The following is a 27686-nucleotide window of genomic DNA, read 5'->3' on the forward strand; positions in this document are numbered from 1 at the left end:
TGCTATCATTAATTATTATTTCAGTGGCAAGAATGTAGCAAAGGGTATTTAACAGTGTTAATAGTCATACTTGAGTGAAAGCAAAGATATCGTGTTAAAATATTACTTTGGTGAACATCACCCATATGAATAGCACTTGAGTGAAAATCTTACAGTGCTTGAGTAAATGTATTTACTGTATTTGTATACTGTAAATGTATTTGTATGTAAATGTACTATATCAGCAGTAGTTATTTAAAAAAATAACAATAAATGTACTGCATAATATATTTTGTTTAGAAAATCATAATCTGGAGAGTAACTTATGCTGTGAAATTAATGAAGAGGAAGAAAAAAAGCACACTATTTCCCTCTGAAATTGAGTTCATACAATCTGCAAAGTAATTAGTAGCTAATAAAATAAATGAAGTGGAGTAAAAAAGTACAATATTTGCTATAAATGTAATGGAGTAGAAGTATAAAGTAGCAGAAAGTAGAAATACTCAAGTAAAGTACATATACCTTAAAAATGTACTGTACAGTACTTAAGTAAATGTTACATCTTAACTTATTCGTATAATGCGATACAGTGAATAGGAGGCTGAGCTCTGCTATTATTGGAAATGATTATGTATTTCCAGTTATAGCATCACATAAAATATGCTTCTCACGACTTCCCTTATGAGCTTTTATTGCCACTGCAAACTTTCATCAGTGCACTACTCATTGAGAGTTCTTGTTTACACAGAAATGGAAATAGGAAATGTCTATTTTGAAAGAATCTGTGTCAGCCCGTCCCCCCCTCTGTTCCTGGATCCACTAAAACAATTAATCAACAGATGACTGCGCTGGTGTGTAAATGGTGTCTGAAAAATGAGACAGTGGAGGAAGCCAAAAGATTTTTAAATGAGATCAAAATGGCTTTTTGAGAGGAATCAATAGTTGTTGTTATTTCGTCTCTAAATAACAGCATGTATCACTCGGCTGGTCGTGTGTCATGGTGGAGTCAGCTGAGAGCAGCTGTCCACAGGGTGATCGCAAACCTGTTTGACACTGGGGAAAATAAAGTTTGGGGCGAGTTTGTGCCTGTGTGTGTGTGTGTGTGTGTGTGTGTGTGTGTGTGTGTGTGTGTGTGTGTGTGTGTGTGTGTGTGTGCGACAGCTGGTGAAGTGCAGTCCAAGGGTCTTCAGTGCTTTCAAATATAGCACAAGTTTGACGAGACTAACCTTAAACATAGGGTGTGTTGTTTTTACTAATCAGGAGGAATGGAGGAAGGTCAGATGACAGGAAGGAAGAAAGAAATAAAAGAGAGAAAGACAGGTCGCGACAGATGCCATTTTGACAAAATTAAAAAAAGTCGATCCATTTTCCTGTGAGAGATGTTGAAGTAGCTGCAGCTCTGGTGGGGTCTGGTCTGGTCTGGACTACAGCTCCCTGATTGACTCCATCCTTGTCTGACTGACTGATATCCTGCTGTCCTCAGAACACACACTCTAATTCGGGACTGGTCAGACACACCGCCTCCACTACCTCTATGGCTTTTAAAGAGGCATTTTTTACATGGTTACTGCTGACAGATGTCGGCTAACAGGCTAAAATGCAACATCGGTACCAGAGAATTTGACCAATTCTACTAATCTGAAGCTACGTTAAAAAAAAATAAATAAAAAAAACAACAACTGCATACTAGATTAAAAGCTGAATGTGAGTTGAGAATTTGCACAGGCTGTTTAAAAGGTGTATTTTGGTGCTTGGTTCTGTTTTTCCTCTCTCCACTCTCCGTACACCCATCACTCCATCATTATCTTAACTCCAGTGTCACATGAATCCCAACCCAAGCACCAGAATGAAAATTTACAAAGTACACTTCTGCAAAACCACAGAAATTTTGAAACTTTAAATTTGCGCTTCTTTAGGTTGAGTTTCCTATTCTACCTTATGACAACACTGTGCTTATGCTCTGGTTAGTTACAGGCACACAATCATCTTTGTAAGGGTGAGGAAAAGGTCATGTTTTGGCTTAAAATACCTGTTTTGTCCCCTCAAAAACGGCTGGAAATTGCCCCATGATCCGCTTAAAAATATCCAGTGGTGCCATGCATACAAATGTTGAACTGCTGTCACTGGCCTGGCAGCCACCATCGCCTCCACCTCCAGATGTGACAGTCTGGTCATAAGCATGTAATGTGCATTTGATGTGATGCCTATTGGAGAAGCGTCAATATGGTACGTAGCCGTGCAAATGTGAACATATCGGTGGTTTGCAGAAAGTTAACTGCCAACATTTTATCCTGGCAACTGAATGCATCTTCACCTGTATTTTCCCAGACAGCCACCACTTACCCCCAAGTTCTCCCATTACACTGTTCTGTGTTTCATAGTTGCCTGACAAATAAAGCCAATTTACTGCATGTATTTAATTTAACATGCTGATACTGTATAATGTGGTCCACAGGATTCAGTCAGCTCAGTCACAGCGTGAATGCAGGGAACTGCACCATGTGAGTGTGGAGCAGGATGCAACACTCTCAGCAACTCTTACCTGGCTAAAAAAAAAAGGCTAAAAAGAACTGACTTTTTAGTAATTAAAAAATAAAGATAGGTCATATGTTAAGTAGTTAAAAATTCTAAATTCAACCACTTTAACATATCTGAAATCAGATACAAGAATTACCCCCCAGCAGCTCTGCTTTCCTCTGATAACACCAGCACATCAATGGCACTGAATTGAGCAAGGGTTCATCTCGAAGGTGAGCCACACAGGGACTCAAACAGACGATAAATCATCATGGGCTCTTATTGCCGGAGAACTGTGCTGACCAAATCACCTGCAGAAGCGCTGCTGCTCCCAGGTGGCCCGGCCAGTGTTGGTGGGCTTAAAATCACTGTCTCTAATTCGGAGAGTTAACTGTAGTGAGGAAGCGAGAGACGCAACGAGGGGGAGATCAAACTGGGCAGAATGAGTGTGGGAAAAGAAACAAAGAAAAGAACAAAGAAAAAGACAATTAAAAAGAGAGGGAAAGAGAGAGCAGTGTCTCCCTGCAAGCCAATTACTGACTAAGGGGCATCAGACAAGGTTGCCTTAGGCTAAACGCTGGTTCCAGGAATAGTCTTCTAGTATTATCTGCTGGCTGGCGCTGTGGGGCTCTGGCTGGCCGACTGAGAAGCTTAGACTTTATTTGCGTTAACCTGTGCCGTGCAGACGGTAGAGAGAGTGCCAGGAGTCTGGCCTTACCTGCCGACATGTAGTACAGAGAGGGAGACACTGTCTTTCCACAACACAACACTTTTAGGTCAAACTGAGGGTGTTTCAAACAACTTAAAGATAATACCTTTGCAATAGTTTAATGGGAAATGTGCCTTTACAAACCAGTCTGCATGCTGGTTGCTTTGGTTTATTTAAGGGTGAAATACCTAATGCAATTTATGCAACAATTAAAACAATCTTATACAAATCAACAAAAGGGGCTAACTCTAACCTGTAGCCTTACCTACATACCAGACATGGACACCGACTGTACTGCTTTGCTTGGGCATCTTTGGCGGAACCAGGCTGTTGTCACCCACTCAAAAGGGACTTGAGGATGGCAGCTGCCAAATAGCAAAATAGAGCCCCCTGCCAATCATGTCATCTTACTGGCAGATCAGTATGCCTGCCAGGATGTTAGATTTACATACAGACACAGTGGCAGGTTTGCCAAACATGCAAGTCTGACAGGGAATGGAGCTACTACACATGGAGACGGTATGAAGGCTGCAAGGTGGCTGGAGGCTGACAGAGGGGATCCAGGTCTGGTTCCTCAGCTGTCATGTGAAACAACATACTGAGTAACATGTGTTGGCAATTTGCAAAACAGCATGTTTTGTGGCTGTATGAGCAAGCATGGGAGTGATGTTTTTGATTAGAGCTGTATATTTGTGATTAGTGTACTCCACTGAAGTTGGTACTTGATGTTTTTTGGACATTGTGTGTGTGTATATGTGTGTCCAGGGCTGCATGTGCAGAGCCATCTGTTTGCTGCTTTAGCAGCAGTCTTCCAGTGCCCGGGCTTATCTGTGCACGAGGGCAGTGGCCTACTTTAACCTTCTGCTCGCTCACTGCACACAGCCGAGCACACTAGTTTGGTTGATCACCCGTTCATTTCATTCGCACAAGCGATTGTCGTTTAGAAATACTGAAAGTTACCTTCTTTTTAAAAAAGAAAAAACAAAATTACAGAATAATTAACACTCTAAGTGAGGAGTCATTTGTGAAACAATTATGTTACAATGTCATATTAAAATAGCGTATTATACCTCTTAATCACCGCTTGATTCGTCTTATTTCCTGTGTGCATTTTTGCCTGCACAAAACTAGTGTGTTTTGGCATCTAGTAAACCGCTCTGACAGACAACCACTTATTGTGCAACTTTGAGTTTAAGCGCAGTAGACTGATCATGTATATTCAATGAAGAGAAAAACTATTAAATCTACAGTAATCAGCTGCACGGCTGTTTCATGAGGGACGTTCTGCTACTCATGTGATGCATGCTGTGTCTAACATGAGACCAGACTTAGAGGCGTGTATAGAATATATTTAATGTACGAAAAAAAAGGGGAAAAACTTTCTGGTGAGTTATCATCACCAGTATCGTTGAAATGAGCGTTAATCTTATTTATTACTTCTTCATACTTATTAGACACATCTGTTTTGTGCCTGTTTGGTTAAATTTAATATCTTTACACTGCATTATTAATGAATAGTTATGGGCTATCAGTGCATGATTGTAAAACTGTAAAATTGAGGCCGTACGCAGATAGTGTGACCGATCCATGCTATAGCTCGTATGTGGGCTATGAGGCCTTGTATTTGTAGTAGTAGTGCATTAGGAGTGCAGTAAGCTGGGCGAGTCACACTCAGTACAGTTTAGAGGAGAGTATTAAGCTATGTAGGCTAGTCAGAGGGCCCTGCAAGGGAGTTGGCTGTTGTGGCTAATAGGTCAACTAGGAGGGGCGGGGCAGGGGATGAGAGGGAGGATGAGCAAGAGATTTTTTTTTAAGGCTTTTTCATCGGGTGAGGTTTGTCGGATGGACCGAGGAGGGAAAAATGTAGGAAAAGAGAAGAGAGGAGGGAAAAGGAAAAAGGAGGGATTAAAATGGGCAGAGTCATGTGAGCAAAAACCTCTGGCAGACGTTAAGCTGACATCATCGTCTGAGTTCCCTTTGACCCACCAAAATCCCCCCAGCCAAATAAGACTGAACAATGGAGAGAGTTTAGTCATATTGATTCATGGACCAGCCTGCTGCCATAATTTGGTGGTTTGAAGAGAAGTTGCGTTGTGACCGTGCATGTAACATCCTCTCACAGCCTTATTTAGAGAAGGGGAGTGATAGGTTTATTATGAGCAGATGGTGGTTATTCAAGAGGCTATATTAGACTATATGTTTATGTGTTTGGCAGGTAGATGGTCAGCATAAAGATATGAATTGAGATTTTTCAAAAATATTCTCACTCTTTTTCTTGCTGAGAATGAGTTGAGGAGATTGGCAGCGTGTGTGTGTGTGTGTGTGTGTGTGTGTGTGTGTGTGCATTAATTAGAAGCAGCCAGACATTGGTTATCTTAGCTCAGCATAAAGAATGGAAACAGGGGAAAACAGCTGTCCAAAGCCAACAAAGTCCAAGTACCACCACCTCTGAAACTCACTAATTAACACAATGTAGCTTATTTGTTTAGTTTCAACAAAAACTAGAGTGTGCAAACAACAAATTGTGTTCTTGGCCGGGCGCAGTGACTTCCCGTTTAGACTGCAGAAAATCACTGTGCCACTTCCAAGAAATAGTCCAGAACATTAACCCACGTAAAACAACGGATTGACTAAACGAGATGTGACATCTGGGCATGTTATTTCACTTTTGGATAGGGGTGTCATGATTCTCTAACTCTACGAATCGATTCAATTTCCATGACTCTGGTTTAAACAACAAAAGATAGAAATTCAGTGGGGTTGCAAAGTTTCTCCAATCTGTCACGAGTAAACCCTCTTAACAACGAAGTCAGTAAAGGATCTCTGAAAAAGAATAGACCCAACAATCTCCGACACTATTGCAGTTACATGAGGGACCAAGTAGGTAAAAAAAATAAATAAATACTATCGCTGATCTTGCTTTTGAAATCATGACCCCCCTACCTTTGGACTGTGCCGTGCGAGCTGCTTCCCCTCTGTCTAATGTCTTTAAGCAAAGCTAAGCTAAGCTAACCATCTCCTGGCTTAACGGGCAGATATGAGAGTGATATCAATCTTCTTGAATTTCCATTAAAATCATTTTATAAATGTGTATATAATATAACTATGCAGAAAGCAAAGAACCATTGGAAAAGATTGATAGAATTTCTTAGTGGGCACAGACTAACACAGTGATGAGAAAGTTGCTACAGCAGTATACAGTAATTAAATACCCTTTCAGGATAGAAACTGAGTTGGCCTGTGACTTTATTTTTTACCTCAGCAGTGCTTTGAGCATGGCGCTTGATGAGTTGCCATCGAGCAGCTGGGTACACAACTACACCACCTGAGTTTCACACGGATGTCTTTGCTCGCTTGTTGGTTCGCCCTGGTGCCTCACGGGCAGCGGTAGCATCGCAGGGTCAGCCATACACAAACACAGCTCATCGTGAAGCCCCCGGGTCTCCTGCAAGAGAGTGGGACACAGAGCTCCGGTTGTGTGTGGGCACAGGTGCCCGGTTGCACATGAATCCATGTGTAGATAAGTTCATGCTTGTGTTTGATTTCATGCTTTTGCTATTTTTCGTCCTCGCAGCAGATTGACTTCTGGTATGGAGGTTAAAGCACGAGAGCGGTCGCAATTAGCGCTCGAGTCCGAAGAAGGATTCTTAAAGGATGCAGATTAAACATGAAACGTGATCAGAGCTGCCAACTGTCCCGCCTGAAGCAGGAGATAGATGATTTTATGCTCGATCTCTCATCGCTCCTTCTTACTCGTCTCTCTTTTAAAGAGGTCTCACGCTCGGAGAAAGCACAGCTGACGAAAGGTGGCTATCACGCATGAAACCATTCGAGTGATCTGTTTTTAAAGTTGCCTCCTGTTTTTAAAACGTATATATTATCACTACAGTATGTCGAGGACAGATAAATGGTAATTGGGTGTAAATTTCAGGCCAAAGTTGAAAAATTAATTCACTTTTGCCTGCAAAGAAGAAGACAATTGGTCAGAAAACGAAGATATATCTCACTTTTACATATGTATCGATGCGTAGTCTGTTGCCTTTCTTAAGTCAGGCTTTTAGCACCATCATCAATCATGTCACTTAAACAGGTGTATGTATGTGTACAGTAGGTGTGTCTCCGTGCCTGTGTGTGTGTCCCAGCCCACCCAGTGAAGCTGTGCCAGAGGCTCATCACATCACAGCATCTGTTTGAAACTGAAATAAAAGTAAAGCCTATGAATAAAAGAGACACATGAATAAAAACAGAGGATGCAAATGACTCGCCAAGCGAGGAATGTCTGCGTGCATGTGTGTGTGCGAGAGAGAGAGTGAGTGTTTGAGTGAGTGAGAGAGTGGAAGTGTTGTATTCAACCTGCATTTGTTCTCCATCCCATCATGGCTGCGCCTTAGTTTGTCTGAGTGAGTGAGCGCACACACATACACACACACACACACACACACACACAGATTTCCATGCTCTCTGAGGTGTATGGTTTTCTCATGCATTAATCAACAGCAGTTTTGACACTTGGCTCCTGAATGAGGAGAGAGAGCTGTTTTAACTGAGCCACGCTGTTGGTTCTCTCCTTCACTCCACAACCACTGCCAGCGCTGCCTGGGGTGACTTTATCAATTAGGCCTCTCTGGAAAAAAGCAGCATCCTCCCTCCTCCCTTCTATCCTCAATTTCACTCCTCCCCCTTTTCATCTCTTTCTTCTGATTTATTCTCTCTCTCTGCGCCTCCCTATCTGACTTCTGTCCCTCCCTTTTTCTTGCACTTTTCTCTTCCTTGTCCTTGACCGTTACCGCCCAAACTTTTTTCTGCACACCACTTTGTCCCCCCCTCCATCATCCTCTGTCCATTACTCTGCTCTTTGTTCTCTACTAAACACTGAGATCACAAATGCTGAGTATCTCCCGTCTATGATTAATTGTCAGGGCTCCAAGTCTTTTTTAATGAACATGGCATCTTAAACTAACAGCAACAGGAAAAATGTTAAAAACTAAAAATCAGATTAAGAATGTAAAACTTTTTTCTTACAAGTAAAATAATGTTTGGTGAAATGAATTTATTTTTCACACAAATTCTCTATATTTTTATTTGCTTTATTATTGGCAAAAACATGCAATATGGAAAAAAACAACAGGATATAAGTTGATGTTTATAAGAGGGATACACTTTCTAGAAGTTTTACATTTACCTGTAAAGATGATCAGATGGCTTTCTTTAAGGTTTTTTTTTATTTTTTATCTTATCACAGACACACAATCTCATCTTGACAGTGTTCCTGAGCTCCTGCATGTAAATGTTTGCAGCAGATAACTCACTAAAGGTCTACATTTTGCATATTGAGGCAATAATGAAGTCTTAATTTTTCAAATCTATATCTAAACAGCTACTGCAGTCAACATATTTCTTGTAATTTAAATGTTATTGTGGGCTAATAAAAGCGATAATGCAGCACTCATCTATAACAGGTTTACATAACTGTGGGCAGTGTGAGCGTGTTTAGTTTTTGCTGTTTCCTGTCAGTCAGGCTGGTGTTGGTCCGGCTGAGCTGTGCCTCGGGGCAGCTCGGGGCTAGAGAAATGAGCAGGAGGGAACAAGATGTTGGATGGTAAATCCAGTGAAATGGTCAGCTCATTTACATTACAGCTTTACATTTAGCCAGGAGACATGAAAAAGAATGCAGGGCTGTGTGCTGCACTCGGCCCTCGGCGAGAACAGCAAAGACACGTGTTAAAAAAGAAGAAAACAGGGTGAGAGCAAGGTAACAGCTACTGAACCAAAACCTGGCCTGTCTTTGAAAGCTTTTCATAGTCTGTTGCCAGCTTTATTTTTTGCAGATGCACAATCACACACTGCATATTATACAGTAGCTAATGCATTTTTTAAATTTTTTTATCCGTGTGGCCATATTAGACAATGACTCGCTCGCTCTGTACAGTATTCATTCTGGAAGAGCGGTCGTCTACCGGACACGCTCCAGGAGCAGAACTGCCATAAAGCTTTGGCAGAAGTGTGTGCAATAATGAGGCAATGCCAAGCAATGTTTAGTTTGTGAGCTGTCGAGCCATTCCCCTCTCTGTGTCTTAGATCTGTCCCTAACGGGCTGCCATACATGTCACCGACGACGACATGCGCTGATGGGTTTGAATATGCGCGCATGGAAGTGGGTGGTCATGTGGAGGGCATGTGCACGTTGTATGTGTGCAAGTGTTTGCCAGCATGTGTGTGTGTGTTGTGCTTGGTTGTGATTTTGAGTGTGTGTGTGTGTGTGTGTTTCGTCTTGGGTCGTGGGAGCTTACAGGCTCTGTGCACAGAGGTTCCCTAATCCAGTGTTTTGAAATGAGCCCTCCAGCTGTTGTGGGCTTGAGAGACTGCTGCCTTGCAGGAGGCTTAAGGACGATAAGATGCTCCTTCTATCTTCATTCCTCTAGGATTTCTTTCTTTCTTTCTTTCTTTCTTTCTTTCTTTCTTTCTTTCTTTCCTTAATTCCTTCTTTCTGTTCCACTTTTCTTCCTCCCCAAATCTAACACATTTAATTTCAATGTGGCCGTGCAAATAAACTCTAAAACTGATCTCATGCTGCCAATACCATCGCACATCCTGTTAAGGTCGACCTTTCATATGAACTACCACCTCTTTGCCGTTAATCCTCCAATAGGAACAAAGATTGATTCTGCGCATGAAGTGAACATTGTGCCCACCGAGGATAGAAGGAGATCAGATTAGAGTAGTGAGCTAAGAGTTTGTTATTTATTATATTTGTAATGATGGTCTGAGATTGTAAATGTCATGAGGGGGTAATGGGAGCTCATTAGCTGCGTTGTGACGTACGTGCCCGGGTCGACTGTCGTGCTGCTTTACGTACAGTCTTATTGTAGAAATTGAGTTACAGTGAGGGATGACACTTCTGTAAATGAGCCATATTGACATTCCAGTGGAATATAATGGCTTGAAGTGAAATTGCTTGCATAATCTATGGGGAGCCTTTTCACAGTCGTGTGTGTCTTACAAACCATAACCGAGCAGAGCAGTTCGAGCCTTGCCTATCTCCCCTGTGCCAGCAGTGAGCCTGCAGGGCGTGCGGTGTATGCCAGCAGAAGGAAAGCGTAGGAAGTCGGCAGGTTTTCGGACAGAAAGAGCGGGAGCAACAGTCAGTCTGTCGGCTAGAACAAGACGGCGATATGCAAAACCCAGATTCGGCAGAAATGACAGTCAAAGCCTGAAATTCTCAGAAGATGGAAAATACCTCGAAGAAATAATGCAAATAACCGGATTGCGAGACTTATATTTTGTTGTGTGAGGTGGTCACTGCTTGCACTTCTGAGTCCCGCCATACCACACACACACACACGACGTGCTGGTGGTTTCTACCATTGGCTTATCGCAAGATCATCATCTTACATTATCACTAACAAGGACGATTCACAGGACATGATCAATTATCTGTAATCATATCAGTGCCATCATCCTCCTCACCATGTTTAGATAAGATTACTTCCCATTGGGGTTTTTGGACATGGATACTGCTTGCGGGGGAGATCTAACTTAATTTAGGCTGTAATGTCTTTAGCTGGTCTAGAAATAGGATGCTGCTTGTACATATTTGTCTCTGTGGGTCTGTTAGGGCTGACAGCTGAGCCCAGATGAGGAAAGCGGCTCCTCATTTCCTTAGTTTAAGAAGATAGACCTTTTGTTGCACAACACAACAAGCTACGATGGTTGCTAAGTGTGCTGCATGTGCACAGGAAGCAGTGAATAGTATCTAAAATAACCATCGCTATCCCCTCTTGTCATGTTCATTCAGCATGTATTGATACAGACCGTGTTCTGGTGAAAGAAGCAAGGAGCAAGTTGTTTTAGGAAATGAATAACTCAAGAGACAGCCTATCGTGTTTCCCCATTTAACTATTACATATTTCATGTGATCCTTCACAGTGTGGTCTGGATGTTTGTTTAGCTGCTGAGAGCATTTCAAAACAGGAGCTCGGTTCGGAAATCATGTTTACTTTGCTGTAAAGATGAAAAGGAGGCAGGGAGATGAAACAGGACTTTTTTCCCCTTTTTAAAATACATTTATGTGCACATGGCGGAGGTTTATAGACCTCGCCTCCCTCTCTCCATGTGTCTGTCTTTATCTGTAACTCACTAAGGCAAGTCTGTTGCTGTTATGGGCGATCTTTAAGTCAAATAGCATCCAGGAAGCAAGGCTCTGTTGGGAGATAGTCATTTAGATGTCTTCTCTGCTCACTCTTTTCTCTTCTTTGACTTCTTTACACCTTGTATGTGCCTATCTATTGTGTGTCAAGACGCTGATCACTGCCTCCTTCCTCTTGCAGTGTGTGTGCGGGCGCTGGATGTGACGGTGTCCCAGAGCAGCATCCAGGTGGCCCGTGGCCAAGCAGCCGTCCTGCCCTGCTCCTTCACCACCAGCGCTGCCCTCAACAACCTCAACATCATCTGGATGGTGATACCACTGTCCAATGCCAACCAGCCAGAACAGGTACAGGGTCCATCACTTGTGCACTTTAGTGACAGAGCATCCCTTTGGCTTCTTTAACAAAGAAGCAGTGCGTTAAAGTGGAGTGTGGACAAATATTAAGATTTGAATCCAGCAGACAGGGTTCTGCAACCCAATTTAGTTCCTGTTGGGAGACTTGCTGTAATAATTATGATTTATGTAAGTGTTAATCAGCAGGAGACGGTTAACGGGCAGAGCTGCAGCACGCTGTTCAGCCCTATGAACACGGACCTCCCCGAGCCGGCCCAAACCTGGCTGCAGGAGATCGTTCTGTCCTGCTTAAATCGATCTAGCAAGAGCATTTGTTCTTTGTGCAGCAGAAAGCTAGAGCTTCTCGTGATGACATCATTATGTTACATTATGAGAGTTGCAAAACGATGCAACAACATGCTGTCACGAATATTGAAAGAATCAGTGTTAGTGAATTAGTGTATTTAATTGTTGTGAGCATACTGTGCATTTGAAATACTCCAAGAATTAACATCATAATAAGCAAAAATATCACTGCAGGCACTGGGGGAAATATTTATATTGTAGATGAAACTATCCTAATGCCTAAGTACTCTCTGCATAACCCAAACCTAAAATTTGAAATTAGCTCAAATAAGTTATTGAGTGTTAAAAAAAATACTTTGTTCATGTCTCTGCATTTAAAACTCTGTGGGATTAATATGTTTTGTGTTTTTAATGAAAAAAGAGTCACATTTTATTTATTTTTTTAAAAACTATGACATAATTTCATTAATTTTATCATTTAGTTTGGTTCATTGACTTACATGACCTTTGAGCTTAGTTTGTACAGATTTTTAGGGATATGAAGTAATTAAAGATACTCGAGAAGTGACATCACAATAAGCAAAAATATCATTGTAGGCTAGAGTTTAAAGGGCTAAATGCTTACAGAGGTGTATACTGTACGACTGAGATACATTGTGACTTATGTTCTAATGCAACATTACTGTATGGATGTCCATGCTGCTTCCCAACACCAACCTCACAGTCAAAGCAGGTACACAAGACTCAATCTGTACTAAGGTGTGCTCAGATACAGCGAAAAGAGAATTCCAGAGGTTGCAGAAAGACACAGGAAGTCAGATGCAGATTGAGATTAGTGGCTGGAATTAAGATGAGAACACATTTAAGACATATATTGGGCTTGAGGGACATCCAGAGCAGTAACATGACAGCAATGGCTCTTGCTCATGGTGATTATCACTAAAGAAAACCCAAGCTAACGTGCTATATACAGTATATTTGCACATTTATGCCACATGTGTAGTGGCCGCTTGTGGAAAAATACACAAGACACAAAACTTCTCTTTCCGGTGCATCTGAACGCACCTTTCTGACATTAGTTAGGTTATAGATAGAGAAGAATATATAGATATTAGATATTAGAAGACTAGATATATAGATGTAGTAGTAAGCTTAAAGGGACAGTTCACCCCAAAATCAAAATATCTGTATGTTTTATCCGTGTTTTGATGTGAGTTTTGGAGATATCGGCTGAAGAGATGTCTGCCGTCAAAAAAATACATGTGAAAAACTCAACAGCGATGCCTCTTTTCAGAAATCATGACCCGGTTACTCAACATTATCCGTAGACCTTGTCATGTAGGAACTACATTTCTATCGAATCAAAGCAACCGTACCACTGCGCAGAAGGAAGCATGCATCTTAATAAGGCTCGAGGTTGTGACAGCATGGAGATTTTTGAAAGGAGACACTGCTGATGAGTTTTTATCTCCGTCAAGGAGGTTATGTTTTCAACTGAGTCCATTTGTTTGTTGGTGGGTTGGTTGGTTTGTCAGCAGGATTACACAAAAACTATTGAACGGATTTCCACGAAACTTGGATAGAAGATGGGTCTCGGACCAGAATAGACCCCATTAACTTTTGGCGTGAACCATTCATTTTTGTCTCGCTTTTTTAACACTGTAAGATAGGGCCTTTTTCAACATTTTGGTTGTTTTTGAAAGGGATGATGCATGGATCTTGATTGAAAAAAAAATCTAGTGTATCTATGTGACTGGTGAGTAGACAGTGAGTGAAAGAAAACTGTTGGGCCTCGGAGGAGGTATACACTCTACTGAGTGACATTCTAGTTTTAAATGCATTTGTCATTTAGTTCCATTTCATTCGAGAGAAGGCAGACATCTCTATGGCCGATATCTCCAAAATCCAACAAACACCAAAACAATCTAGATGTATACATAGCACTACAGGTAAGAGTACACATGGGTATTTTTGATTTTGGAATGTACTGTCCCTTTAAGGTGTGTCCATAGTCTAGGTAACTCTCTCACTTTCCAAGTTGCCCTGCGGCTTGCAGGACAGCAATGCCATGTGGCACATCTCTACTTTTAAAACAATGTATCAGCTGTGCAGCAAAGAGCATCCTGAAGCTCATTTTCCTGTTGTGAATTTGTTTGGGAACATTGGCGACAGTGTAATTTCCACACAAAAGCACAGCATGATTCAGACTTTAGTTTCTTCTTATTGCCGTTAATTTGTCTCGCTGGCTTCTCACCATCATCCCTCCCTGGCTTGCTCCTCTTGTTTTCTTCCTGTTTTTTTTTTTCTTCTCACCTTCCCTCCCTACCTCCCTCTCTCTCTCACTCTTCCTCCCCCCTTGCGGGACTTCTGTGATTCCATTTGAGTTGTTTAACATGCAGCTGCAGGCCGTACAAGCTCACCTGCCTCCCTTCACTTTGAACCCCGGCGCTGGTCGGCCGTCCAAATAATACAATCATCTTCTGCACTAATTACCTCACGCCCACGACAGGCTCTATATCGCAGCTGTTCTCACCACACACACACACACACACACACACACACACACACACACACACACACACACACACACACACACACACACACAAACTGGCATTAGACAGACTGCTGGTCCAAATGCAGTGCAGATCCACATGCATACTTGCAGGGCTTATATATATTTACTGGCTTCACACAAACATAGATGCAGAGTGCATCGCAGTAGTGTCAAATCTGACGTGCATTTTTACATACAGCCGCAAATGCACCCATCACAGAGTAAAGCTCCCATGTGCACACCTGTGGATAAAGGCTTTTGCTGTTGTCTTCGCACACAGATACCTACAGAGAGCAGTGAACACAAACGCGTATAGGCACTTACTCAGGGATGAATGCACTTTTAGATGCCAGGTGAGCGATGATGGGAGCTGATACATGTAAAAGGCAGCGTAACAGTCATGCTATGCCTTCACACTGTGTTATATCATATATGACATACACAAAGTAAGGTCCACATAGATGTGGTATGTGGAACATTGGGCGCAAGCACAGTGACGCACACACGATCGATGCAGCCGCACATAAGAAGGTAACAAACACTGCGTGAGCTACAGTTCTGTGTGTGAATTTGGTGAGCTGTCTGTAAAGTGAGTGATGAAATAAAGTGCTGTGTGGGGTGACAGCGCAAGTACAAGGTCATTTTAGAGGAAGAGAATGTCATAAATGATTACGGTTGATGCTAAAAGCCATTAAGAATTACTGAACAGAACTCTCACGACCTGTGTTAGCACTTTAGCGGGTGCACTCGGACCACTCAGATCCCTCTCTGCTCAAATTTGAATACCGTGTTCGAATAACAGGAGACATCGCAACTTATGTAGCACCGTTAGAGGACAACGGCACGGAGCGCACTATGGCTTCTCTGCACGTTGCAAATTCAGCTGTTTGTCATAGCTCAGATTAATCCTGTCGGTTGTTTGCTTGATGCTTGCCATGTTGTTTAAAGACGTCACCCTGTGGTTTACAGCCCAAAGCCGACATGGTTGACTTCACATTATAGGCTGTATTATTACTTAATGAGGAGAGTATATGAGAAAGTGTGTCAACCTGGTTTACATAGAGCCTGTTTGGATGCTTGAGCTCTGCAGTAGTTAATACTAAGGACAGGTGATACTTACATTTTTTTGAATGAAATGTTTTATACAATGGGTATAGTGATTTACAATGTGGAAGGGGTTGCATGATTCTGCAGTTCCCCTCAGCTCTCATGAGTTTTGTGGTTTTTGGTTTTTCCAGTCACCAACTAACCACTCTGGTTCATTCAAACCACTCTCATAATGTTGTTTTTGCTGTTTTCAGAAATAAAAGCTCTAAAAACCCACTGTGGACTACATGCACGGTACCAGACACCAGTCAGACACAGTTAGCTGGTGAGCACAGTACAGCAGTCAGTTACTGAATACAAATTACATGGCAATTTTTAAATTAGTAAAGAATTAACAATAAAAAAGTCATCTAAATACTTTGGCATTACTTCAGAATCAAACAGTGAAGATATTGCACACAAACTACAGGTGTATTTAGTGTATTCTAAGACATGTCCGATGCATTTTCTTCCGTGCACCTTTTTCCTGCTGCTGTTTTTTAATTTTGGACTAAAAGGCTCAAGCACTTGTCTATGAAACCCTGTGTGTCAGACCTGCTTATCATCAGTTAACTGGTTATCATGAAAAAAGTTTCATGATTTTTACATTTCCTTATTTACAAAACAAAATCAAAAATAAGTTAATTTTCGACAACGTAATTGTAGTTTAATCACACAATTTTAAAATGTAATCTAGCCAGGTTATAATTACTTCTTTTTTGTTATCCAATGATTTAATTCTGATTACATGTAATCCATTAATAGGCAACTCTAGAAAGGGAATAATGTGTATGTATGCAGTTTTGCAGGTGTAGTGAAGACTTGGATGTTGACATCAGAAACATTTTATAGTAGTTTTATATATATTATAAATTCCACATAGTTCTTTTTTATATAAAAAATATGCCACTGTTGTAACTGTTAAGTATTACATTACTATAAAATGCATTTATTGACTTTGCAATGCTCAGTGAAATGACTGTCAAGCTCAGCGTGGATTCTCTGTCTAAACTTCAGGCTTACTGTGGTCGTAGTCCTGTTTGTTTACTCTGTTTACCTGACTGAGCTGATCTCCGGATTACAGCGTGTAGGCATGTAGCTCAGTGGAGTGTACCTGTGTGTTTGGGTGTGTGTGCATGTTCACGCATTGTTTTTTGTGTATGTAATCTGTCCATCATTCTGTTGTCGTGATCAAATGCTCCGACCTCTCCTCTGGCTGGCTACAGTCAGTGTGTGATAATCCAGATAAACACACACACACACACACACAACGAGACAATGGTTTTATGTTTACGAGCTGTTGTTTATCCTCTCTAAACTGTTTGCCGGATATTCGTGTTGTTTATGCTCTAATAAAAAAACTCTCTGCTCCCGCACCACCTGTGAAACTATTCCTGGAACTGATTTTGTGGTTGCTTTCATTAAAACGGTTGATATATCAAACATTTAAATACAGCTTGTTGGAGACATCCCTCCAATGTGGCGTGCCATGCAGTTCACTATTATCAGAGTTGCCTGAAATCCTTTAAAATCCAATTTTGACACACATTGTCTCCTTACTTGCTCTAGTTGAAGGGAGAGAAGTAGAGGAAGTTTTGTCACTCTGGAACTGATGAAAACTTTTTGCATCTTTTTCTAAATGATTTTCAGTCTGAAAAACGAAGTAAATATGTTTTCATAAATTCCTGGAAAGGGAGCCATGTTGATTTTTACAACTCAGAGAGTAAAATTGTGCATTTTGAGTGAAATGAGACTCTGGCGAAATTGAGGTCACAGAGAATCTGTGGTGCAGAAATGAAGTTAATCTGTAATTGAGAACATCTGTCATAGTATTTTAGATGATCAGATTCTGGTCCTTATCTGAACCTAGCAATCTGCCAAAGGATAGATCGAACAGACGCTGCATTCACATACCCTCAGATATGACCTTTTCCTCATTGCGCCGCCTCCCCCTAACCCCGTCGAAACAATGTTCGCTGGACAAATTAAAGAAAAACTAACAAGAGGCCATTTCAAATGCAGCGCTTTGTTTGTCTGAGGCTGTAACTCCTCCATGTGGAGAGACTGGGGAGAGGTTACGCTATGATTCATATACTCAGCTTCTCTCATAAACAATAATGTGATACATTTTATCGATCAGCACAGAGGAAATTCTTTCTTTATTTGCTCTCCTCTCTCCAGGGACATCAGTATGCAGCGTCAGCGATAGCACAGTCTTTCTCAGCAGAAGTGTAAGAACTCTTCAGGGTGTGAATTGTTTGGACTTCTTTGACTTAGTCAGTGATGTAAAGTAACTAAGTAAATTTTCTCAAGTACTGTACTTCAGTACAATTTTGAGGTACTTGTACTTTACTTGAGTATTTCCATTTTTCTGCTACGTCATATTTTTATTCCAATACATTTTAGAGGCATATATTGTACTTTTTAATCACTACATTTATTTGATAACGTTAGTTTCTAGTTACTTTTCAGATAACTTGCGGCATCAGAGCCAATTTTTTTTTTTTACAACTCTAGACTTCCTGTAGTTAAAGGACGCAGACCACTAACGCACCCTGATCCATACCAAATCAAGATCACTCGCTACAGCTGAATTGATCTAGTGAAGGTTAAAGTCATGCTGTGAAAATTAACTTTCAGGGACTTGCTCAATGAAATTTATCCATCAGAGTGATCAATTTGTCACCTTTAATTTGATGAATTTCTATGTAATTTTCTAATACCCACTGTTTGTAAAGGCATGTAAATTATCTTCAGATATCCTTTGCATGTGATAAGGGCAAGTGGTGTTTTGGGATCGAGCCAAAAGTAACGTAGATCATGGGCTAAATCGTGCAAAACCAGCAGTTTGGAGAGATATACTAGTGAAATAGCCCATATTGTTCAGAATGTGTCTCAGAGGACAGAAAGAGATAACAGAGGCAGCTTACTGTCTGTAATTTGAGGGGAGGCTGTGGGGGTTTAGAGATTTATCGGGCTTTATTGAGACGATGGCAGTGTCCCTCGTGTCTGGGGCCAACAGGGCCCTTCGGGTCAGTCAGAAGTAGGCTAATGTCATGAGACTGGTGCAGCGCCGGACAATATCAGAAGGTTTACTGCGTGGATCCAATCGTGTCACACAGGGTGGATTGTGGAGCAAGAGAATAGGGCATGGTTAGGGTGTGAGCGAATGCTTGTACTGTAAGTGTGTGTGTGTGTGTGTGGAGGGTTTTAGGAGTGTAAGGATAAAGCAGAGGTTTACCACTGGGCCAGCAGTGGGACGTCCAGCTAGTCCAGCTAGAGTTCTTAGGGCCGTCCGCCATCTGAGTGCCAGCCATGACCTCTTTTCTCGCTGCGCACAGCTACAAAGCCAACCAGGTCAAGCGAGAGGATGAGGTGATTTATACACACACAGACGTAGACATGGATGGATCTACACAGTGGGCTGAGACACAAAGTCGAGAAAATGGGCAAATATCTTGACAAACAATACGGTGTTGATCTTCATTTTTTTTAATTGTCAGAACACAAAAACACGAAGGAACCCGAAAATACAAAAAGCAGCGACAGGTGTAAGATGCAGCACGGTTCAGGGCCTGCTTTAATCCTCTGTTCCCTCACGCACACACACAAACACGCAGGAGGAGTGCGTGCTGCGTGCGAGGCCGATTGATTGGATCACTTTCACCGAGCATGCAGATTATATTGTTCAGGTCATCAGGAGTGTAGAGTCGGGTCATGTCGGTGCAGTCTGTTCAGGAGGGAAAAAGAGAGGTAGGCACAGACAGGAAAATGGGTTTGGGACAGTGAGACCACACAGTTATTAGACTGAGAAACAGTCTGTGGCAGAACAATAACACAACTGATACACTCCCCATGAGTGAGTGAGTATACACCGATACACTGAATCACACACACACACACACACACACACACAGGGAGAAGATGCAGTTGCAGGCTCTCATCACAGCTGAGGAGCTGCCTATTCATCTGCACATAAGAGGACAAAGCGAGCGTACTGCACTCAGGAAATTGCAGCCGCGCAATTTACAACCGTTAAGCAGCGGTGGAGAAGACAGTCACATACACACTTGTGCACTTTCATCAGCACTATCACTCTCTCTCTCTCACACACACACACACACACACACACACTGGTGCTGGTTGTTTCCCTGCCTGGGTCTTTGAACAGTTCAATGAGGGCTCTTTTCACCAAAGTGAATAGCCCCTCTGATTCCCCTCCGCGCTTTGTGTGTACGTGTGCGTGCGTGTCAGTGTGTGAGCCGGTGCGCGGGTGTGTGTACGAGCGCCAGACTTGTGTGCACATACCATGTGTTTGCGTGTGTCCTCTTCATCTTTTGTGTGGGCCCAGCTGAGGGGTGAGAGGCTGTTTTGCATGTGGCTCGGCCTCACAAACGAGCTGTTCAGCCCAAGTTTGAGGCCTGAGGGAAGCTTTTGAACAAATTGATCCTTCATTGCTCTTTAATACGGGCTGGAGACAAGCGTACCTCAGTTCGTGGGATTCATCCGTGCAAGTGCGTTCCCGCTGTGGTGATTCTCAGAGGTCACTGATGTAACGATGGAGGTTTTGATTTAATTTCTCGCTGGATTTGATTCCTTGTGTAGAAGACTCACTGTTGGATTCATCAGATTGCAGTTTATTTGTTTCTAAGTTAAAATGTTGTCAATTATGCATGCCATTTAGTGGATGCTTTTATCCAAAGAGGCTTATAGTACCATGCGAGCATACTTTTAGTATGTGTTCCTTATCCTGGCATTTACCCAGTGAGCTAGAAAAGACCACTTACAAATAAAAAGGTTTTTGGTCCGTCTGTCTGTTTGTTTGTTTCCAAGGACATAAAAGTCTGTTTAGTTCTTTTTTACTTTCTGGCTCCACTGTCGAGCTATTTTTCAGCCTTGTAGTAGAACTAGGTCTCCCTCTAGTGAGAGTTATTTGTAACAGGCCTCTAGAGGATATATCTAAGAATCACATTCAGACAAAAGACCCTCAGAATGACAAAATGCCTCTAGTGTTTAGGACGATAAAAACTTGGTCACCATCTGCTGCATTTCCTTGGAAAACAGGAGCAGATTCAGCTTTTTGTTCGTAGGATTATACATCTCTGAGTTGCTGATTCTCATCTATTTCTCTTTTCTCCCCCCTCCACATTTTCTTCTTTGGCCTCTTTGCCACCAATGTCTCTTTCTGCCTTCCACCTCCCCCACTTACTCATTTCTATTGTTACCATTTCATTCCCTTGAACTCTTTCTCCTTTTTCTACATCCGCTACCTTCTGACATCCCGATCCAGGTGATCATTTACCAGGGCGGCCAGGTGTTCAGCCTCGCCAACCACCTCAATGGTCGTGTGGGCTTTGTGGCCACCATGCCAAGTACAAGTGCCTCCATCTTCATCAACAACACCCAGCTGTCCGACACTGGGACCTACCAGTGCCTGGTCAACAACCTCCCAGACAGAGGGGGGCGCAACATCGGCGTCATTGGGCTCACCGTCTTGGGTAACTTGCAAGACATTTATTTTTTTAAATAATAAAAAAAAAACAAGGACAGTTTATGATAGGAAAAGACAGCAGTTAAAGCTAAATGTACTGCAACAAAATTTAGATTTACTTTGGTCAGTCAATTCACTGTCTTGCCCATAATTCTGTACGTCTTAAAGGTGCACTATGTAGTTTTGGGGAAGATTTTAATCAGAAGAGAAAGATCATCATTGATTACATTTTTATTCCTAAACAAACTCTCTCTTTTTTTGTATGTGGCAGACCCTGCCAGCTTCAAACAGTGTTGTGGCGACTTGATTTTTCTCTGAGAACAGCTTGTTAATCCGAAATTACATTTCTGAGTTTGTATTGTTACCTCATTAATATTGTAAACATTAAAATTTTGTTTAAAAAGTTTTATTTTTTTCTACAAAACTGCATAGTGCCCCTTTAAGGTCAAAGGAAGAAAATGAAACTTACTTGCTTTGTCCCTGCTAATTGAAGGGCACTAAAGAATGGCAAACAATGACAATGTAAACACAGTCGTCATCAGTGGTGTAAAAAGTAATGATCCTTTACTTTACTAGTTTAAATACCAATACCACACTGTGAAAACGCTCCACTACAAGTTAAAGTCCTGCATTCAAAACTCACTTGAGCGAAAGTATGTAAGTATATCAGCAACATTTTAACGAAAAGAGCAAAAAACAAGAAAAAAGCAGAAAAGAAAAAAAATATGTAAAGTAGAGCTACTCATTCACAAACATTCAAAATCAAATCCACATATGTGTTTTTTGCTCATATCAAAAATCTGAAAAGAAACTAGTTACTAAAGCTGTCAGACAAATGTAGTGGAGTAATCAAGTACAAAGTACAATCTTTTCCCACTGAGATGTGGTGGAGTAGAAGTATGCAGTTGCATAAACTTCAAATAAATTAAAGTACAAGTACCTTGAATTTTTGTCGTAGTCAAGTAAATGTACTTAGTTACATTAAATCACTGACCATCATTATGAAAAATTGTAGCTGGTTGAAACTTTTTATTTTCTATTTTTCAGTTCTTAACGAAGAAGAAGATTCTTTTTAGGTTTACGTTTAAAACAGTTTCCAGTGAAGCAGCATGTAAGCAGGCTTGTACTGACGAGATTCTTCATCTTTCTTTGGTTATGAAATGTTCCCCTGCAATTAAGATAACATTAGATTTGCTTCGTAAATTGGTTAACACGACACCGCCCACTCTCTCCATCTGCCAGTGCCCCCCTCGGTGCCAGCATGTCGAATCCAGGGTACGCTGGATGTAGGCAGTGACATCATGCTGTTCTGCAGCTCAGAGGAAGGTATTCCCACACCGTCCTACTCCTGGGAGAAGCTGGACGCGCTGCCCAAGCTGCCGCACAACGCCATGCAAGGTATTACAAACAAGCTGGCCATCGGAGTTCCCTTTTGCCCCACCTTCGCTGGTAAATCTCACACACATAGCGTAGCTCAGACTCAGCAACAATCCCACCATCTCAGCCACCTGTCATGTGCCAGGCCCGAACTACTGCCCACCTGAAGGCCCCCCCAAACCCGACCCGACCCCCACTGATCCTGCTGAGGGGTGATGGATGGATGGATGGATGGATGGGAGTGATTCAAACCGTGTGAATTTGTGAATGAGTGTCAGGAATGAGATGATACGTGGTGTTTTTATGATTTTCCTCATCTCTTATGCTGAATACCAAATCTGACCCCACTAATTCTGAACACATGCTGCTTCAGGTTTAACTAAGCGGCGGCCTAACACACATCCAGCTCCCCCTAGAATAACAGGAGCGGGTGTATTGGAGTTTTGTTTTCAGCATCAGAGAACACTGTGGACTCTCCTTTCTTTCCCAGCTGTGCTCACTGCACAGCCAAATAATCTTCATCTTTGTCTGTACACTACTGGTTAGTAGAAGGCTAAAATGTTAGCATATTAGCGAACTTGCAGATAGCAGATTCCTACAACGATAAAGCTGATTGTTTCTCTTATACAGCCATAGAGACAAATGACGTAGATAGACACAAGCGAGGGACTGTATATTTGAAGGACCTGAATCATAATTGCAAATTGAGCAACAAAGGTGGTTGAACACACTTCAGCTCTCCGCATTTGTGAGACGCTAATAGGAATTTCTGGTAATCAGCCTTTTGATATGTAAACATCAAACAGCGCTTCAAAGAGGGCGAATTGTCTCTCGCCTGACATCGCAGTTGCACAAAATTAATCTAACTTCAGTTCCTAATCATTAGATTTCACTTATTGTAAGCTGTTGACATTATTTTCTCTAAACCCTGGTCTTGTAAATGATGTATATATTAAAGATCAACCATTAGAGAGATGGATCATTGAGATATTTCATTCAAGCTATTTCAGGGAATCGTGTGCTGCATAAACAAAATATCAAGACCAACTTATTGACATCGTATAGTAACACTGATCTCCACTTCTTGATGGTAGTCAGAAAGCCCACCTCGTTTGGCGTATTTAACCTTTTAAAGTGTTTTGTATTGAGTTTTGTGCCCGTCTTCTTCTGCTGTTTGCATTTGATTCAAATTGAAATGAGTACCTGGATCCGTCAGCATCAGTCTTATTTGCGTTGGTCTGACACAGACAGATGTACTGTAACATCTGTCACAACACTGTCGCGAGAACAGGTGGAAATTGGGCTCACTTCCTTTTAAATGAATCCAGTAGTGTACAGCTCTATGGTTCTAAGCTCAACCCATTCATCATTTGTGAAAGAAAGGAATCTGCAGCTATATTTGTTGCCGTACAGGATACTTCACTTGCAAGTCTTGTATAAAAAGCTATATAGCACCCTCTGCTGGTAGGAAGTTGTTCAGTTGAATGTTTTGCCATTTTTTGCACAAGATTAGTATAAAAAATGAGCCAAATTTCATGTTTTGCTCAAATTATGAATGAGTTATTCAGTTTAACTTACTCAGATTAACTCTGATGTTATACTTTGCTCTGCATTTTGTCATATGTGTGTGTGCTTCCACATTGTGCTGTGTGCATCCATGTAAATATGTTTTAGTCTTTACATTAATCACTATGTGGCTGTGTGTGTGTGTCCTTCAGACCAGATGCAGGGCACTGTAACTCTGAGAAACATCAGCACCAGCACCTCAGGACTCTACCAGTGTACCTCCAGCAATGCAATTGGCAAGAGCACCTGTCTGCTCAACCTGCAGGTTGTAGCACGTAAGTACACACTGCTTCTTTACTGCTGGATCCATGTGACGCTGTTATTGTCATATATAGACCAGCCGAACACACGGTTACATTTTTAGATGGAAAAGCCGCCTCCTCGTCTGACTCAAACACTGATGGATGGGAATAAAGTTAGAAAGTCTTCTGCTTGAGTGACACGTGTCACTGAGACGGATAAACAGGATATCGAGCAAACAAAGAACAAGACCAGAACATTCGGAAGACAGCAGCAGTCCCCACTCAGAAACAGACAGAGAGTTTGTTTGGGTCACACAGGGTCAGACAGTTTGACAGGAAGGACTGTAACATGGTTTTGAGTCTCTTTTTTTTCATTTGACAGTGTGTGGCAGTCTGACACTCAGATATACATGCTGACAGACAGCAGAGTGCTGAGTCTGGAGATGTAAATACTCAGAAAGAGGAGGCGTTACTCAAAACCATTCTGTTCTATTCCTGTTTCTGTTTTACTTGGGATTTTTTTTGGAAAAGACTTGAATGTCTTTCATCTGTTGTTCAACAGGTTTAAAAGCTCGGATCTGTCAGAGTCAGTCAGACGAATGTGTTCCCCATAGACATAAGTGTATGTTACGGCAGTCACTCTGAAAACTGTCATCTGCCACACAGTTCAGTGCACCTGGAGCTCATTCTTTAAAGGTTTAGTGTGTAGGATTTAGGAGCAGAAATTGAACACATGGTAAATGTTAAACGGACTTGCATTTATATAGCGCTTTTCTAGTCTACCAACTGCACAAAGCGCATTACAACACTTGTCACATACACATGCACATGCATACTTTGCAGGGGCTGCCATACCTGCTCATCAGGAGCAATACAGCACTTTCTAACTAAAGGGAGCGCTGTATAACCAAATATAATATTGAAAATTATGTTTTCATTAGTGTATGATCACCTGAAACTAAGCATTAGAATGAGCCTTTTATTTCTACAGAGAGAGCAGGTCCTCGTCCATGGCAGCGAGGAAGACGGCGATCGTGACTTAATGTAACATGAATCATTTCTGCCTGAGTCATGTAGAACAACTGTAATACATTTTTCTGTTATTTAGTTTTCTGCAACATCCAGCTCTCTCCTCAAATGATGCTGATTCTGGATGTCTTGGACCGAACATACCGTCTCTTGATGTGGTACAAACATTTGTAACACTTCCTCCTCCTGTCTTTCTGCCCTGCAGCCCAGCCTCAGAGTGTGGGTCTGATAGCAGGGACCATCGCTACGGGAATCCTGGCTGTCATCATCTGTTGCCTGTTAGTGGTGGTCACACTCTTCTACTGGAAGAACAAGAACAAATACGATGAAGAGGAGATTCCCAACGAGATCAGGTTTGGCTTCCATTTGTGGCCGTCCTTCTTTGGGGGATGTAATTGCAACCAAAAGCTGTTGTAGTCTCCAGTGCGTGTCGAACAGACAACATCATTTTCATGGATGTACTGGATGTAGTGTCTCTGTTGAAGACAAACAGGGATTGTTTACTAGCATGCATGTATTTTAGACTGTGTCAGGGTGGAGACTACATTCGCTGCCTATGATGATAAGATAGCAGCGGCTTTGTATTTCCTGTTGTAGAATGAGAAGTGTGTCAGCCCTGTAATCACTTAGATTCTGCTCAAAAACCCTGCCAGTAAATTGGATTTAAAGTTTGCAGAATTCAGCTTAATTTTATCTCCTAGCAGTGGATTTTTTTTTTCCATCACCACAGGCTAATTTGCCTTTCAAACAGTCTGTGAGGCTCTGTCAGTTGTTTAAATGGGCTGCTACCCTAAATCGCTCCACGAATCATTTGGAAGATGAATCATTGTTGAGATATCTGAGGCTTTGGCTGATTAGGATAACATCTGCCTCATTTTGGGCTCGACTACAAAACCTAATTCAGTTTCCATCCCTCCGGCTCTGTTTTTTTCCCACTTACAGCAAATATTACAATGAATATATTTAATCTCAGGCAAATGAACTACCCAGAATTACACTTCATACAAAACACCATATAGATGAGCATGGACTGAATAAAGTGCAACTTTAATGTAGTGTTTTCATCTTAATTCAACACTCTCTGTGTATTTACAGAAATCTAAATCTTTTTCATGATTAAATAAATATAAAAAGTCACCTTTTTTGTTTTGTTTTTTTGTAAAATTGTAGTTTTGGGTACAGGTTTTCTAGTTATTATAAATTATTATTATTAGAATTATAAAATGTACTGGTTGTAGATTCTTGCAACATGTCTGCATTAGAGAAGAGCTTTACATTTTTAATGTGTCACTGAGGATTTGTGCTAAATATTTTAAGACTGGCTGTCTTACTTGCTATCATTGCTAATATGACTGACATCTTCACAACATCAACTCGTATCTTCCTAACAGAGAGGATGACCTTCCTCCCAAGAGGTCATCATCAGTGAAGGCTTTCCATGCAGATGCCTCATCTTCAGAGAATGACACGCTGACATCCACCAACACCTACAACAGCCGCTACTGGCACAACCCCAAACCCAACTACGACACCAACTCCTACACACGCTACAATGGAGACACACGCCAGACCTTCTCCACCGCTGCCCATGGCACACACGGACACGGACAGGCCCAGAACACAGGACATGGCCACAATGCAGTGGTTACAGCGCCAGGCACAGCCCCGCTGTCCCGCCACGCACCGCCCACGACGGCCACGACGACATCGTTCGCCAATGGCAGCCACACGCTCCCGCCACCTAAGACTCTGGTGGTCACCACAAACTCTGCCCCGTCCCCTCCCACCATGGTGCGCAGCAACGGCTCTGTGAGCCTCAAACCAGTGGTGACGTCCACACACGGGCAGCACACGCACTCCTACGCCGTGAGCCAGGCCACGCTGGAGCGGATGGGGGCTGTGCCTGTCATGGTGCCCGCCCAGAGCAGAGCAGGCTCGCTGGTCTGAAGTTTGGTAAGACTTTGAGACTAAATGAGTGTTTGGTTGTGATGTCTGAAATCCACTGATGAAAAACAGAAGGAATATGGGCTGAAGCAGCCCGCTGCCCTTTACAACTGTGTCTTTCTGTATGTCTCGACCTCTTTATCTCAAAACAAACTGGGATTTCACAGTGCAGAGTTCATTTGATGCCAATTCCCTGATGGACAGGAATAGACAAGCACTACATGGAAGCTGATCATCCCCTTACTGGATGGATTTTCCGGGCAGGTGTGGTGGGAACTATTTTTCAACCATTTGGGTAATTTCACAACGCTGGAGTGAAACTTCCCACAGAACCTCGATTCCCAGGTGTTTTTTCAGGGCTGGATCATTGTGATGATTGTGTTTTGTTTTTTCGGACTCAAAGCAAC

General features: G+C 42.0%; 1 protein-coding gene across 4 annotated transcripts in view; it reads left to right on the forward strand.

Annotated features, from left to right (window-relative positions):
* The window catches only part of igsf11 (immunoglobulin superfamily member 11), a 105516-nt gene extending 78234 nt beyond the window's left edge, over positions 1-27282 (forward strand). The window contains exons 2-8 of one of the 4 annotated variants that reach the window (XM_073492851.1): positions 11533-11696; positions 20921-21128; positions 22364-22519; positions 24217-24339; positions 25541-25688; positions 26727-26938; positions 27038-27282. In XM_073492851.1, coding sequence (XP_073348952.1) covers positions 11533-11696; positions 20921-21128; positions 22364-22519; positions 24217-24339; positions 25541-25688; positions 26727-26938; positions 27038-27282 — 1256 coding nt within the window. Of the gene's footprint in view, positions 1-11532; positions 11697-20920; positions 21129-22363; positions 22520-24216; positions 24346-25540; positions 25689-26726; positions 26939-27037 lie in introns of those variants that run through there. The other 3 variants (XM_073492867.1, XM_073492859.1, XM_073492876.1) reach the window with 3 other exon arrangements.
* The last annotated feature ends 404 nt before the right edge of the window (positions 27283-27686 follow it).

Source organism: Pagrus major, chromosome 2 (assembly GCF_040436345.1).
Source record: "Pagrus major chromosome 2, Pma_NU_1.0".
Taxonomy (NCBI): domain Eukaryota; kingdom Metazoa; phylum Chordata; class Actinopteri; order Spariformes; family Sparidae; genus Pagrus; species Pagrus major.